Source organism: Zophobas morio, unplaced genomic scaffold, assembly GCF_036711695.1.
Source record: "Zophobas morio isolate AGI-343-1 ecotype UQ-CSIRO unplaced genomic scaffold, CSIRO_AGI_Zmor_V1 ptg000029l, whole genome shotgun sequence".
NCBI classification, from domain to species: domain Eukaryota; kingdom Metazoa; phylum Arthropoda; class Insecta; order Coleoptera; family Tenebrionidae; genus Zophobas; species Zophobas morio.
In genome coordinates this window covers 4,883,613-4,901,076 of record NW_026972134.1, presented here as the reverse complement: position 1 = coordinate 4,901,076, position 17,464 = coordinate 4,883,613, and the positions used below count along the sequence as shown (strand labels likewise).

The following is a 17,464-nucleotide window of genomic DNA, read 5'->3' as shown; positions in this document are numbered from 1 at the left end:
CTTCTCAGAAAATACGATACAATACAGAATAAACAAGACATTCAATTATGGGTTGCCACAAAAAATGTAGAAAGTAACATTCCATAAGATTTCGGACCTTCACATTTATCAAATTTGCTCAATAGATGTCGATGCATTTACTTTTGAACCAAGGCAATTGAGCGCATGGAAAAATTACTAAAAATCACGAAAAGAAGGCCCAGAATCTATGAAAACTGAACGAAACTCTTTATTTTCTCAAAATCGTGTGCCTTATTCTTTAAGACCATAGACCAAAAAATTAAGCACGTGGGGAAAGTGGCAAAAATGATAAAAAGCTTACACATTTTATAAAGTTCCCTTATTTGTGACACCGCAAAACTGTTCTAAAAAACCATAGACCACCAAAAATTGGGCATATTCATATTACATGAGGTTTGCCTGTAGTGTAGACGGTTAAATTAATCATTTTAGAAAGGTGGCGTATAGATTTGTTCAAGTTGACATAAAATATATGCTTAAAATAATCATGAATTTAAGGGATAGAGAAGGAGGGAACAAAACGAAAACTAAGAAAACACAACTCAAAGCATATTTCAACATTTATTAAAGCTTAAAAATTGCATCACTTTGAAGGTGTAGGTCAACGAAATTTTGTACTTTATGCACACAAGAAAAGCTTATTCAATAAGAAAGCTAACCGTGTCAGTGAAATAAAGCTAAATTCTGTAAGAAAAACGTGGAAAGTAAAACCTACATTAGTTGCGTCACATCATAAATATACACACCAAGAAATCTCGCATTTCCAAACTATCGTTAAAATAATTTAATAACAAAAATAGCACTTAACATTAACTTTGTTAATTCGACATATTCTCTATTTCTTGTCTTTTTGCGGTATCGGTGACCGTGATTTCAGTAGTCGTTTCGCCCATGCAATCAGCCTTCGTTTCTGAAACGGTTTTAATAACCCCATCCACTAAGTTATCGGCGTATTGCTGTAATTCGGTGTTTACCGAGTTGTGCGAGCTGTCCTTTTTGCGCTGACTTACCGGCAAAGGCAGCGACGACGGGCGAGTTTGCTTTTGGAAGGGGAAGTTTTTTCCGGCCTCACCCTTTGGTACAAAACGTTATCATTCAAAACGAGCAAGTAAATCAAAAGTTACGTACTTGAGGTGTGTGAACTGCCACGATTTCCGTCTGAGTGGCTATGCCGTTCTCGACGAGAGGTGGCGCAATCGAAGCTGCCTGACTGAAAACTGTCATAACTTTTATGATGTCTTGCATTGAGCTTTGCAGTTGCTGAATCTGGAAAAATCAAAGAAATATGTAACGATTTTCTCGTCAGCTAACTCTTAGCCCGTTGAGAACTCGAAGATACCAAACCTGACACATTTTTTTTTATTTTTGCTTTATTTTTTTTCTAATTTATATCTTTCTTTCTTTCATCAATATCCTATGTATAATTGTAGGTTTGATTAATTGTGTACTTTCTGGCTACTTTTCTATGTGTTGGCAATAACCTACAGTTTTACTTTATTAAGCATTTATTTTCTTTTGTTGTATTTTTCGAACCTTTCGTCTGGATCCTTGCCGAGTTATTTATCCTTTTCTACCCTACACCGTATTTGAAACAACGCAACTACAGCATTCTGACTTCTACTAATTTTAAAGGTAAATATACCTTTTAAGTACGTAATGGTTTTATTTTGCTCTGTTTCCACAAGTTTATTTTTGTGGATGTCACTAGATCAGATTATACGTTTCCGGTACTTGGTCAAATTATACACCTTGTAGTACTCGATTATTATCAATCAATTATTATTTACAGTATACAGATTGTGCTGGCGGCGTTAAATATGAAAACTAGTACTCTGATTGAATCTGATAGTACGGAACTCTGTTTTTTTTCCAGTAGATTAATGTGGTAGTACCACGTAAGAATTTTAGACGTGGAGGGCATTCAATTTACTGATTAATAATAAATAAAATTAGTGTTATTTCTGCATCAGCACCAATAAAGTACTTGTTGATTGTTGTAGTACTATTCGTATCAGGATCTTTTTACATCTACACAAACACCTTCATAGTACAAAAACAAGTACGTATCCAGGTCGAAATTCTTTCAAATTATTTCAAAAATTGGATACATGGGGAGTCCTAAGAGATTCTTTCAAATTACTTCAAAAACCAGACAAAAGGGGTCCCCGAGCTTCTTTCAAATAACTGGAAAACTACTTCAAAAAAGGATTTTTTTAAACTACTTCAAAAATTAAACACAAGGGGTCCCCGGAATTCTTTCAAACTACTTCAAAACAAAAACAAAAGAGATCCTTGAGACTCTTTCACACTAGTTCAAAACCAAGACAAAAGGGGTTCCCAAGATTCTTTCAAATTACTTCAAAAACCAGACACAAGGGGTCCCCAAGTTTCTTTCAAATTACTGCCAAAACAAGACAAGGGATTCTCAAGATTTTTTCAAAGTACTTCAAAAACAAAACAATAGGGGTCTCTGAAACTCTTTCAAACTATTTCAAAACCAAAACAAAAGGAGTCTCTGAGATTCTTTCAATTTACTTCAAAAACCAGACATAAGAGGTCCTCGAGATTCTTTCAAACTACTTACCTCAAAACTAAAACAAAAGGGGTCCCCAAGATTCTTTCAAACTACTTTAAAACTAAGACAAAAGGGGTTCCCGAGATTCTTTCAAATTACTGCAAAAGCAAAACAAGGGATTCTCAAAATTTTTTCAAACTATTTCAAAAACAAAAGAAAAGGGGTCTCTGAAACTCTTTCAAACTACTTCAAAAACCTGACACAAAGGGTCCCTGAGATTCTTTCAAACTATTTCAAAACCAAAACAAAAGAGGTCCCCGAGATTCTTTCAAATTACTTCAAAAACAAAATAAAAGAAGTCCCAGAGATTCTTTCAAATTACTTCAAAAACCAGACATAAGAGGTCCTCGAAATTCTTTCAAACTACTTCAAAATCAAGACAAAAGGGGTTTCCAAGATTCTTTCAAATTACTTCAAAAACTAGATGCAAGAGGTCCCCGAGATTTTTTCAGCTTGCTGCAAAAACAAGTCAAGGGATTCTCAATTCAGAAAAAAATATATAAAAATATACAAGGTGTCAATCAAAAAAGTAAAACTAATAAACATATTAATTTTTCAAATCAGATCGTAGTAACACATGATCGAACAAAACCTTCTCCAGTCAGCCATGGAAGTATTATTTTTTTAAATTGTTGGCAAAATCTGCACTGTCACGAGTTAATCATTTTCAAGTTTAGGGAAATTGTTGAAAAATGTTTCTATGCATCGAATTAAAGAGTAAGTACAACTATTCACCGTTTTCTTGCTTGTTGACGCCACTTTGGTAATAACTTTGGATAATAAAAATTTTATGCAATACAAAAGTCAAAGTGACCAGAGACTTTAAATATGTACATATTTAAACTCTCTGAAAGTGACAAGTAACTTCAATGGAAAACAACAGTACTGACACCACAGTTAAAAAAAATAATCCCATAGCTGACTAGACAACGTTTTTTTTTTCGATCACACGATGGTATATTTGAAACTATACTCGAAAAAATAAGGCCACTATTCCCTTTTTATAAACTGATTCGTCGTATAACTTTTGTTTTTGTTTCTGTTAACAACGTAAAATTCGTCAATAATCCTCTTCCATGACTTCATTTAAGATTTTCATTATTATTAGAACAGCTAGTTACCAGTGGCGGCTCGTGACCTTTTGAAATGGGGGGGACACAATTTGTTTGATGAGTTAAATATGAAGATATAAAGCAGACGATTATTACCAATTAATAGATGCAATTGTGACGGAAATAAATACACAAATACACTCAGTAAAAGTAAAAAGTATTTGTCCACATACTTTTTTGCTTTCTGTCAAAATTTTACATTGAGAATGGAGAGAGAACGGTATGTAATATACCAGTGAACACTACAAATAATCTCTCGACTTCCCACCTAGTGATATGGTTATTTTTAAAGGCATCTGTATATTTATCTAAATTCAATGTTTTCTGCATTTTTAAAGCCGTAGTTTTCGCATTATTTATTTACTTTCCATATTGTAATAGGGCCCATCTTTTGAACGGTTACTTTTGTACTTGTGTTTTACTCCTGTACTTGCGGTTTATGTGTCCGCCTTAATTTTTTAATTAGAGGAACAATGGTCCATCAGCTCAGTTGGTTAAAGCGTCGTGGTAATAACGCGAAGGTAGCGGGTTCGATCTCCTCATGAGCCATGTTTTTTTTCTTAAACTGTGACTGGTATTATCTATATGTTGTTTATAAAAACTAGATTTGTTTGACTGTACTCTGACGGGTAGGGTAATTTATTCGAATTTGGACTTTATAACCGCACTGTTTTTTTACTCAAATGTTTTTTCAAATTAATTTTTATTTTTCAAACACATTGTATAGATGTTATTAGTTATGTTAGATTAAGTTTAAAAATAACTAACAGAAGTTGAATTACTGGTTGCCTGTTTTCCGAAATTACTTGAACAAAAAAATTGACACTGATTTTGCAGTTTTTTAAGACTACTATTCAAGATGAAAAAACACTGTATGTGTAACAGACACAGAAAAATCTAATATATAAGGTGAGATTTGCAATATCTGTATTCATTTTATTTCTAAGCAGGCCGATACATTTGATATTTTTTAGGAAACATATTAGAACAAAAGCAATTATTGTTTTATCAGTTACTTGTAAAAATATTCGTCTTGTATAAAAAAAAACTGATAATTTTTTCAGCTTCTACGGTTTTTCAAAAATCTACTTTTGAATTGTTTGGGGACCAATTTGTACCCTAACATCAATAGTTTCGTCTGTACTAATCCAGGTGTAATTGTCTACAATCAAATTCAATATTATGTAGCCATAATTTCTTGGAAAATTGTACATATTTTGTAATCATACTTAGATTCCTCAGGAATACAAGTTTTATAACGGGTGTCTGGAAAATGGCGGATTAACTCTCCGCTACGGTCTTAACAATCAATTGTTGAGTCTGGCAAAAATGGTAAAAAAATTCCTTCTTACATTTTGGTGGAGTTACAATGATTTTAAAATCAGTTCTTTTGTTACGTTTAACAACTAAACAACACATTCACTATCACAATAACTAGTAATAAAACTTTTAGTTAATATTTCTCTCGTCCATGACCATATTTAATTACCATTTCAGTTAGAATGCACAAAGATATGGTTGTCCCCTGGTTTTTTATTTTCGGATAAATTTAAAGGAATCTGGTGTTTTGATGCTGGATGAACTTGAAAAAATCTTTTGAGCTTTTAGTGTTTTACTTTTTACGATTTTGAAAAAGTCTTGAGTGCCGCAGTGTTTGCGTACCCATGGTGTATTATTTTGGGAGCCCTTGAGCATTTTTTTTGTAAATTATTTAAAACAATTTTAGGGGACTTTGGTATTCTACTTTTGGAAAATTCTGACCTCACCTGTTTTTGAGTCAATTTTGGGAGCGCAGTTTTTTTTTTTTATTTAAAACAATCTTGAGGTTCTAGGTATTCCTCTTTGGAAAGTGCTTTGGAGCCTTTAATGTCTTTACTTATAATAAATTAATTAAATTTCTTTGAGAATACGTCATTTGCTAAAATCAGTCTTATCTAAGCAGCTACTAGCCCCGTCCACCCACCCTCCCTCTTAAAGAGTATGTCATTTGGCAAAATCAGTTTTATCTTAACAAGTACCTACGGATGACTAACTTTTACAAACAATGGTCCAAATTTGGAAACATCACGAGCTTACTTATACGCACAAGGAAGGTATTTTGAACGTCTTCTCTAGTGTTTAGTTGGTTATGCTTTAATGGATTTTTTTTTTGTTGGTTTTGTTTTTGTTTATAATTTATAAATGTCTTATTAAATGTTTTTTTTTTGGTTTATTAATGAAAAATAACAGCTTGTTTTATTAATAATAGTGCACCACCATGAATGACTTTTTGGGACTCCCGAAACCCCCGTACATTACGTATTGAAGAGTAAACCCGCCATTTTCCAGACACCCGGTATACTTGATACGAAATTCTCTCAAAAATGAATTTTTGAATTTTTTATAGAAAGTAGAGATTCAAAACCCCTACATAAATGCGTTCCGCCCCCGCGTTGATTTGCTTGGTGTTGCTATGTGTAAAATTTAATTTGCAGCAACGCAAAGTCAACTTGAGAGAAAAAAATTACAATCACACAATTACTGTGAAAACAAAGAACGAGGTTCATTGAATAAATAATTTTCCTTCTGGGACCTGAAATGTTTTGACAAGTCTTATCCGTCAGGACAGTAGAAATTTTTTTTTCAAGACTCGTCCTGAACCCAACCGTGTTGGTGAAACATGTCAACATTTTGTGTCAAGCTTGGTACCAACGATTAAACTAAATCTACTACTTGCCTGGCTTTGTAAAACAGAACATGTTTTAGCTAATTCTTTAACAACTTCGGCGTTATCGGCTGATAAACTTGTCATGTTAACACTACTAGATTGTCCACTGCCCGGCTGTAAAGCCGACATCTGTTTCCACAAAGCGCTAATAGCTTCCGTCTGCAACATCTGTATCTTCCTCTCGCTTTCCAAAGCCGCTTTCGTAGTTTCCATATCTGTCGTCAACTGTCTACAAAACTACGACGTTAAACACTCCCGAACACCTACATCCAACTTACTGTATATATTGACTAGCCCTCTGCGCCTGCAAGGTCCTAAAAACTTCCTGCACTTCTTTGTTTCGGTTTCTCGTAAAATAGCCTCTCCAGACCTTCTGGATGCACACAGCCGCTTGTTCCACCTTGTCCTCAGCGCTGCTATTGCTAACAACTTCCGTATCTTTTTGATGCAAGCGTTTCTCTTCAGCTCTCATCTGTATCATCTGCAACTTCGAGACGCAAACCTCGGACTCGTCGTCGCTACTTAACGACTTTCGCAAAATTGAAGACGTTTTGTTGCAATTTTCTTTGCTGGAAACGAAAAAGCACCTGCTCGAAAATTATGCCAAAATCGTGTCAAACTCACTTGGAATTGATTTGGTGGTTGATAACTTTCCGGGCTCTAGCAGGTGACGACGAATTGCTTTTCCTGCCGTCGCTGCTAATGGGCGTTCTGTTTTTCGCCTGTAAGCTTCTGGGCAACTTAGGCGACCGTGTTGTCGGCGGCAGTTTATTTTTTATGTTCATTGAACCCAACGAACTGTTTGCGTTGGGTTTGCCGACTATTGGCGCTGGACGGTAGTCTGGGCTCATCAAAGATTCTGGTACCGGCATCATTTTTGATAAGGCTTGGAGAGGACTGTTGACGGGTTCTTCGTCTATAAATAGGCGTTAGATGATTTTACTGTCAGTCTAAAATAAGATAATTGTGCTTAGGTACCTAAACATCGTTCTTGTACGATGGGTTGGTTATCTCCGCATGCTTTGGATGGGGTAACAGTTTGTCTTAAGATTGTCGGATCTAAACTTTGACTCATAATACTAGAGTTTTCCATGACGTTTGCAGTCCCGTAACAACTGGACGACATACGGTCTGGAGATTTTAACTTATTGCCAATTCGAGCAGCTGCAAATAAAACAATTAATTACAACAATCGTAAAAATAACTACGTATTTCGTTACATGACTGCGTAGTTTAACACAAATCTCAGGCGATTTTAACGAGTGTCTGCGAATATGAAGTTTGTTCGCAACTAGACGCTAGTTGAGTTGAGTACAAAGTATTATCTTGGCTTTCAGAATTTGTTTGAAATCAATTTAAATAAACAAAAAAATGTGATAAAAAATGGGTGCGATAATCTAACTAATCCCAGTTTTGTCTGCGGGCATGGTTAAATGAATGCAATAATCTAATGTCATTTAACACCAAATGAAAGTAAATAGTGTTAAAAAATACCTCAATACATTTAAAAGCAACGTCATGGGATATATCAAAAATAATTTTTATTTCTGAGAGGGAAAATAATACAATGTTCATCAAATCACTTCGTGTGCGTCCAATTATTTTAATTCAAGATTCTTTTCTGTTTCTATCTTTAGTTCAATTAAAACCGATACAGTTCTTGGTATTTAAGTTTTTGGCAAAAATATACAAGACGTACACCGAAACGCTGTCTTATTATAACAAAATCGGTCCTTCCACACTTTTGTACAAATTATTTAACACCATGTTCACAACTCACCGATTACATTACAAGGTGGTAATTAAGACAGTCAATATAGGAAAAAAAATTAGCATCAAATCAGGTGGTATTCAATACATTAATAGAAGAAATTTACATTAACAAAAGTTACAAAAATTGTCAAATTTCTTAAAATAAATTTTACTATGAAGTAACTAGATTTGAATACGCAATTAATTGTGTTAATAATTCATCATAACCATCTTGACACGAAAATTAAATTAATTTTTACCATACAAAACTTTTTCACAAAATATGACAAACCAAATGAACGTTAATAAAACATTAACTGAAATCAGATCGTAGTAGGTATATTTAAAACGATTTAATTTGACTTATCAAAAAAAAACATTTGGGCCCCCCGACATGGTTTTACATTTTTAAAAAAGATAGTTGGAAACCCCGAGAAGGTTTCACAAGAAAAGACACTTGGCGCCCCCGAGAAGGTTTTGCATTATTAAATAAGAAGTAGGATAACATCATCAATAACAAAATTGTTATGACGTCATAAACACAAATAATACACAATGCGAGAGAAAAAGAGAAAAAAAAAACGAAAAAACGAAAGGCCAAGTTTGGAATCGAACGCGTGACGTCCGGTCCGTAACCACTAGACCACGATCAGGATGCCTTGCGCTAATGGTTCTGATTTCGGTCTGGTGGCAGCAACATCGGAGCATTCGGAGCTCCGATTCGGCTTAAAAATAGAATGTGTTCGCGAATGTTTAATTTGGTGTTAATAAATATTAGTGAAAATGTTTTGCCTTAGTGCTGTGAACATGAAGGAACGTGGATATTTTTCCAAAAAGGCTCGAAGACGGAGTACGAAGGATTTGAGTTTTAATTCACCGGAGTCTGTAATTTGTATTTTCATAAATCTCTAAATTTTTGGGAAATTTTAGAAGACGATTTATTTAAGTTGGGCAGTCAAAGCGGATAGCTTTTCCGAGGAATAAATAATATTTAAACATAATTAATATTATTTCTACTGTTATAATATATACAGTAGCGGTCATTTCTACGGAACCACTCGATAAAAAGTCAAGTTGGTAGCCCTGTCATCTAGTACTTTACGCCGAACGCGGTTGGTAGCGGTAGTTGATATGGCAATCGAAACTACCACAACACGAATGTTTCGGTTGCCCTCAGCTATGCCTCACTGTATCTCGTGCAGACTGTATGTTCTGTTCATCTGTTTATTAAAATAAAATATCTAGATTGACAATGGGGCCATCTAACCTGTCAAATTTTTGACACATATGTTTTCCCCCAGAAACCCATCAAGGTCACTTACACCAAACAAATTTTGAAAATTTACACTAGGGAGTGGTTCTATAGAAAAGATCGCGACTTTATAATAAGTATTAATATGTCATAGTTGAATCGAAAACCTACAGACGTGACGTTATTATAAACAATTCAATTTGTTTAAATATTGTTAAATTAACCCCAAAAAGGTGCAATTTTCCGACCAAAATAAGAAAAAGAATTTCTGCAATCTCATCGTGACGTACGATGATGTCACTGTCACGTGCGCTACCTGAGCCAAGGTTACATTCTTCCGTCTTTTGCGTTCAGTTTTGATTTCGGTGTGGTGGCAGCAACATCCGAGCATTCAGAATTCCATTTCGGCTTAAAAGTAGTACGTGTTCGCGAATTTTTAATTTATTGTTAATAAATATTAGTGAAAATGTTTTGCGAAGGAATGTGGATATTTTCCCAAAAAGGCCCGAAAACAGGGTAAGTACGATGTGAGTTTTAATTTATCGGCGTCCGTGATTCGTATTTTGACAAATCTCTAAATTTTTGGGAAATTTTTGAAGACGATTAAAGTTGGCCCGTCAAAGCGGATAGCTTTTCCGAGGAATAAATAATATTTAAACATAATTAACATTATTCATACTGTTTAAAAATGATAAGTATTAATATGTCATAATTAAACCGAAAACCGTTTTCCTACAGACGTGACGTTATTATAAACAATTCAATTTATTTAAACACTGTTAAATTAACTCCGAAAATGAGCAATTTCCCAGCTAAAACATCAAAAATAATTTTTGCAGTTTCATCATGACGTTGGATAACGTCACTGTCACGTGAGCTACCTGAGCAAAGGTCACATTTTTCGGCCCTTTGTGTTCAGTTTTGATTCCAGTCTGGTGGCAGCAACATTTGGGCATTCGGACCTCCGTTTCGGCTTAAAAGTAGTATGTGCTTGCGAATTTTTAATTTATTGTTAATAAATATTAGTGAAAATGTTATGCGTTAGTGCTGTCAACACGAAGAAAAGTGGATATTTTTCCAAAAAGGCTCGAAGACGGGGTTTAAATATGATAAGTATTAATATGTCATAATTAAACCTAAAACCGTTTTCCTACAAACAACAAGTTATTAAAAACAATTCAATTTGTTTAAACGTTATTAAATTAACCAAAAATGTGCAATTTTCCGGTCAAAATATGAAAAATAATTTCTGCAATCTCATGGTGACGTACGATGACATCACTGTCACGTGAGCTACCTGAACAAAGATTGCGTTTGTCGGTCCTTTGTGTTCAGTTATGGTTCAGTCACAGAGTACACAGACAAGACACATACCCACTTTGAGCAAACGTGACCCTTATTGACGACTTACCTCAACCGTCACTTCATACGAGCGATTTTTAAACGCGAGGACTGCCACTTTACAACACAATCTCTGATAAAAGCTAACATAATGTTAAAAAAATACATCAACAGAAGTCACAGTAATTGTGTTTAACTTACTAAAATAATAAAGGCGTTCATACGTACGTTCATAGTTAAAAAAAAATATGAACAAGCTAAAAAATTTATGAGTGCTATTAATTAAATTTATATATCTTAAATGTGAGTGAATGATTATATTGTATTGTATTGTGTATTCTGTCGCCGCAGGACTCGCAGGAGTGGGTTGCACGTCACACGTCTTGGTCGGACCCATTTTGAGGTTATATGTGGTTATGTTGTCAACCCAAAGCAAGGAGGTTTAAATGTATATATGTACTTATATTCAATATCTCTGACCCGAAGTGTCAAAATTCTAGTTTTACTAGTTACATTCTCCTAAAAGTTTTCACGAAACAGGATAGCCACTACAGCATTTTGCAAATTTTTAAACGGAATCAACGTCATTCTTACCTCAACCGTCATTTTCCTGTGTTCAAGGGCAAAATGATTGAAATCGACTGTTTGGATTCTTGAATTAAATACTATATTCGTTTGTTAGTGGTGGGACAGTGTCTTGTCTGTGTAATCTGTGGTTCAGTTTTGATTTCGATCTGATGGCGACAACTTCGGCGTGTCGTTTTGGCGTAAAAGTAACGCGTCTTTGCGAATTTCTAATTTATTATTAATACATATTACCGAAAATGTTTTACGTTAGTGCTGTGGACACGAAGGACATTTTTCAAAAATGCCCGAATTTTCTTTTAATTTATTTTAAAAAATATGAATCAGATCACGGCATTCAGGATTATAATGTACGGCATTAGAATATCCAAAGTACTGCGTTCATAATTCAGAAAATGCCATGTCCATCATTTTAAAAGAACGGTTTCGAAATTTATAAAGTGCGGCAACCAACATCTATAAAGTACGGCGTTCATAATTTACAAAATGCGGTGTTCTTCACCAGTGTTAGCAAACCTTAATCATCTCTTTTCATGGAAAGACGTGCTCCAGCCCACCTCGTATTGTTTGGTCCTTGCCGGGCAACAGCAACGAACGAGAACAGTCATTGCTCTTTGGCGGCAAACGTGGAGTAAAATATATGTATATTGTAGCTTTTGTAATTGAAGCACATTGTACTGTATATTGTATGTATTACTAACTTAACTTCGCAACAGTGGGTCTTCCTAATTTAGCTCCAGTGGTGTAAATGCTTTGTGGGTTTTCATGGTGTACTTGCTTGGGTATTAATTTTACAACAGTGCATCCTTTGGTTCCGAGTCTGAATTCTCCATGTCGTTAGACGCTCTTGGCCTGGGGACGGTCGTTGCCCTCATTCTATGAGAATGAGATCAGACGGCCTTGGATTTATGCGACTGGGTTCTTCCCTTGGGCGTGGGAGTTCTGCGATCCTATAGTTTTCGTCCGAGTTCCATCGGTGTGCTTGCTTGGGTATTCATTTTGCAACATTCATATCTCTTTTCTTAAAGAGGGTCGCAGCTTTTGATGCTAAAAATTTCTTCATGTGATGTATGTGCTTAGGTACTAACTATGCAACTGTATTGTATCTGTAGTGTATCTGTACTCTATCCTGTATTTTATTTGTAGTGTATCCCCTATTGTAGCTGTATCGCATCTAGATGCACCTATATTGTATATTGTATTTCTATTGTACTGTACTGTATAACGTTCTATCCCTCATTAACAAATCCTAGCCCTCTCCTTTTCCGGCAAGACCTGCTCCAGACCTTCCCGTGGTTCTTGCTGAGCATCAACGATCCAGGCCAAAAAATTCAAATATTTAGAGCCAGCAAAGTTGCCCAAAATTCGTGAAATTCGCTCGTTGGTGGCCAACGTGGAGCAAGGGGGACTTTTGTAACTGAAGCATTTATACTGTTTAAATATGACAAGGATAAATATGTCATAATTAAACCGACAACCGTTTTCCTACAAACATGAAGTTATTAAAAACAATTCAGTTTGTTTAAACATTGTTAAATTAATTAATCACTTCGTAAATTTACTCTACAATATAAAGTTTTATTCTTCTTAAGTATTTTTCGTCTCTAGTTTGTAAAAAATCATGTTTGTTAATTTTAAGGAGTCTATCTGCTGATGTATGATCAGCCACCAAATAGATACACTTTTTCACACCAGTAGGGTTGAGATAGATGAAAATGCGACATCGACATCAGGAATACAAGATAAACAAAATAGAAAACAAAAAGTCACTACTGACGTCGAACACAAACAAAATTGCCCATAATTTCACAGTAATAATCAACTTTGGATTGTTTTATTGGACAAACCAATTAATACTGATTAGTCTGACATTTTTTTTTAGTTCACCCAAATTCCGCCGTATGCGAATTACTGATTTATAGGTTACTTTATTTAACTAAAACACCAAACTCGGCAGTAACTCGAATCCAACTTATTTATTCATGAAACCGAATAAATATTTTTGCGCAAAATAATGTAGAATTGTATGACAAACGTTGTTAACGAGGTTTCAAATCCTGTTTTCCGGGTGCATTCGCCAATTTAGAACGTCAATCACTGCTAACATCGTACACATATTACCGAAGAAACATATTGTATGAGGGTGATTGTAAAATAAATTTACTCAGTTAGGAGTTTTTTTTTGAGGCACCCCGTATAAGCAACTCTAAAAAATACTATTGTGTATAAAATTAAAATTATTTTAAAATACAATTCAATGAAATGACATCATCAAATTGTTGGAGGGGATGATTATCCAAATTTTGGGAAGCAATTAACCATCTGCATGATATTTCTAATATACATACAAAATTTGACAACAATCGGTTTAGCAGTTACCAGATTACTTGTCTAATAAAAATGGATGCGGACACCAGACAGACAGACGGACGGAAACGGGAGACATTTTTTTTCGTACTGTAGGGGTCACGAAACGTCGAGAAAACATAAAAGTGGCATTTCGTCCGATGGACTTGATTACTATACTTCCTTAGCTTACGCTCGGGAAGTAAAAATAATAAATGACATAATTAATTTTACTGAGTAAATAAAAAATGGTTATCTACATAATTTCCCCTATTATAGAATAAATAAGATTTACAGAATAACCTTCAATAATAATCTATATAAAAAACTGGGCTTGGTTGATTGTGCTCCAGTGATGATGGAAGTTCTGTACAAAAAACTTTAAACAAGTTGTTATAGATAATATTATAAAGATATCGTAAAACTACTCACTCAAAGGTAAACAAAAATTACCAAACAATTTTAAACCACTCAGTTATCAACTTCGATTTTTAACTACAGTGATTTGGAATTCGGCGTTGCCACACTGAATCCTTGTAAAAAAAAATTACAGTCCCATTTTCTGTTTCTATGTATAATTAAATGAAAAAAATAGTCAAAGATTATTTCGAGAGAACTTCCCTCCCTCCTGAAGGGCAGCCCAACAATCCCGCAACCCGCGCAAATTCCTAGGGGACGCGGTCCGCACAGCTGCGGACACACGAAATATATTGTTCATCCAAAAATTTAAAAAACCACCACCTCCTCTAGGGCTTATTTTTACACTGGCAAGTTGGTAGTACAAAAAACTTCATATTTGAAATTTCATACCGAAAATCGAAAAATTTTAATTTTTATAATTGTAGAACTGAAAAATCAAAAATTTCAAAGAACCGAAAAATCGACATCGAAAAATTGTAAAACCGAAAATCTAAAAAATTTAAAAATTAAAATATCGAAAAATTGAAAAATCGAGAATCGCAACATCACAAAATCTAAAAGTCGAAAAATTCAACAAAGTAATTGAAAAACTGAAAAATCGGAAATCTGAAATTTAAAATATCGAATAATTGAAAAATCGCAAAATAGAAATGACGAAATTTTGGGAAATCGAAAAATTAAAAAATTGAAAATCCGAAAAGTCGAATAATTCCACAATCGAATAATCGAAAAATGGAAAAACTAAAAAAACGAAAAACTGTATAACCAAAAAATTTAAAATCCAAAAAATTAAAAAATCAAAAATTTTAAAAACTGAAGAATCTAAAACCGAGTAGTCGAATAATCGAAAGATCGAAACATCAAAAAACTGAAAGATCAAAAAATCGAAAAATTGAAAAATCTAACATTTAAAGATCGAAAGACAGAAAAATCTAAAATTTAATCATCGAAGAAATCGAAAAAACGAAAAATTAGCGAATCGAGATATTGAAAAATCCCAAAACTGAAATGTCGAAAAATTGAAGAATCGAAAAATTTAAATCTTCCAAAACTGAAACATCGGAAAATTGAAAAACTGAAAAATAGAGAAAAATTAACGAATCGAGAAATTAAGAAATCGAATAATTAAAAAATTAGAAATGTCAAAAATTGAAAAATCTAACCATAGAGTAGTTGTTATATTATCAGTGATCCTAAGTCAATAAAAATTTAGAATTCTTTATAAAACGGGGGTTCTATTTTTTTGTTTATAAATAGGTAGTACAAATAGGTATGCAAGAATATAATATTCTATTTTCTACCTTGCGTTAACAATAGCCTCATTGTTAAACCGAATACAGTTTAACAATGGAAGCCTTTGTGAAACCGTTTTTGGTAACGTTTTGTTTTGTAATGTGGGTTCCATGTTTTCTAAAACGTCACATCCGCGTCAAATGTAACTGGTCAAAACCCTAACTTTGTCATTTAACAGTATTGCCATACACATAGATCATGTTAAAGAAAAACCCTAAATAATAATCGTAACCAGATTTTATATTTTACTTCATAAAATCATGAGCAAAGTAGAAAAAAAAATGGATATTAAAGTAATGTAATAAATAATATACCATTGTTTGTTGATGTATATAGTTCCAAACTAAGTTTTATTTTTGTAAATAAAATAAAAAAAAAAATGAAAAGGATGTACAAATAAAAAAATAAACTAAAAATATACTCACAATTTAATCTGGGCGAGTGTTTTGCACCATGCAATTTTTTCCTTGTTGAAGGTGACGGATTTGGAGATTCTAAAATAAAACACTAGAAATATTTATCACCAAACTCGAATTAATTCTCACCAATTGACTGTTCTCGCAACTGCTGCTGATGATGCTGCGCCTTACTCAAAATCAACCGCAACTTTCGATCTTCTTCAGTTTCGAGTGCTTCACCAGTTAAAGGACAAACGCTCGCCAAATATTGTACAAGATCCTTCTGATCACCGACCCTAAAATGGCGCCCCCGTCCTTGGGAATATAACCATTCAGCTCTCAAGCTATAAAAAAATAATTTATAAAATCAGACGTGACAGTTCTGACAGAAAAAATACCTTTCAATAGCGTCAACAACATAACCGTCTATAGTTTTAATATTTAAACACCAGTTAATAACAAATGGACGGTAATCAAAGCCACTGTAGTGTTAAGAAAATAAACGAAATTAGTAGCGGCTAAAAGAAAACTCAACTTTAACGTAACACAGAAGATTAAATAAGACACAACCCTAAAGGATACATATTGGTGTTACCGAAGTTAACACATGGATTATTAGCAATGGAGATGCTTGTGAGGTTGACGAGGTTAACTAACTGGGAGATTTCATTCAGATCTTCAATGTTATTATTAGCTAGAGTTAGATTTGTTAGACTAACGGGTAGAAAACGGTCGCTTTGTCTTAAATGATTAATTTTATTATTATGCAGATAAAGCTCCTGAAACACAAAGATAAACACCACACACGACTATCACAAGCATACCTTGAGATTTTTCAAGAACGACAAGTCGCTCACGTGCGTGATATTATTCTCCGATAAATCTAAATGCTCTAAATTTATGTTAGTATTTAAATGCTCAATAGTCTTTATGCTATTCCCTGCCAAGCAAAGCCACTTCAAGTTAACCAACTCCTTCAAGCCTTCTATAGTGAGTATTCCGTTGTGAGCAAGATTTAGAGTATGTAACGAGTGGAGTCTGCATACTCCATACATACGTAAGAGTTGATTCCGGACTGCAGAAAGCTAGAAACACCCATACAAAACCCACTCGTGCACTATACCTCTGGTACCTTCTGCAATCTGAGAAACGAATCGATGTTGTCAAGACGCTGAAGTTCGTTATCATCTAGTATTAACGTGGTCACGGCATGAGTCTCTTGAGGGGTACATTTGTTGAGTTTCTTGAGCTTTTTGTGTGACAAATCCAGAGTGTCTGATCCTTCCTCTACGATACGAGTGTTAATTAATGTTAAACGAAAAATTGAGGTGTGGACATACCCATTTATATCAAATGATTCGCATGGTCCTAAACTATATACTTTTATGACTTTTATTTGAAAATCATTGCTGAATTTTGACAACTTTGACAATTTTGTAAGGTCGATTAACGACAGGACGTGGTCAAACAGGGATTATTGATAAAGGCTTTGGAATTTATTAAATTGCGTGAGACTGCAACTGTTTTTATTGCTTTTATTACGGGAGTAACTAGAGTTTCTTCTGTGTTTACACTAATAATTGATGTGTCAGTGGCGTGCCATAACATTTTTTACGCCAAAATCATGCCAATCGAAAAATCACTAAAATTATATCTGTCAAT

The 17,464-nt window shown here is 34.2% G+C and overlaps 1 protein-coding gene across 2 annotated transcripts; it reads right to left on the bottom strand.

Moving 5' to 3' along the window:
* Positions 1 to 571: 571 nt before the first annotated feature.
* On the bottom strand, positions 572 to 17,332 carry LOC135137400 (centrosomal protein of 97 kDa). 2 transcript variants are annotated; one of them, XM_064067030.1, is made up of 14 exons: positions 17,143 to 17,332; positions 16,935 to 17,089; positions 16,627 to 16,887; positions 16,385 to 16,581; positions 16,201 to 16,284; positions 15,950 to 16,146; positions 15,830 to 15,898; positions 7,394 to 7,579; positions 7,040 to 7,331; positions 6,694 to 6,984; positions 6,425 to 6,644; positions 1,150 to 1,287; positions 1,032 to 1,094; positions 572 to 977 (listed from the first exon to the last, which is right to left on the bottom strand). In XM_064067030.1, the coding sequence occupies exons 1-14, from the start codon at positions 17,144 to 17,146 to the stop codon at positions 840 to 842; spliced, it is 2,295 nt and encodes a 764-aa protein (XP_063923100.1). In that variant the 5' UTR covers positions 17,147 to 17,332; the 3' UTR covers positions 572 to 839. The 2 variants fall into 2 exon arrangements, with proteins under 2 accessions (XP_063923100.1, XP_063923098.1); XM_064067028.1 differs by having other exon boundaries at positions 573 to 1,094; positions 17,143 to 17,330.
* Positions 17,333 to 17,464: the final 132 nt, after the last annotated feature.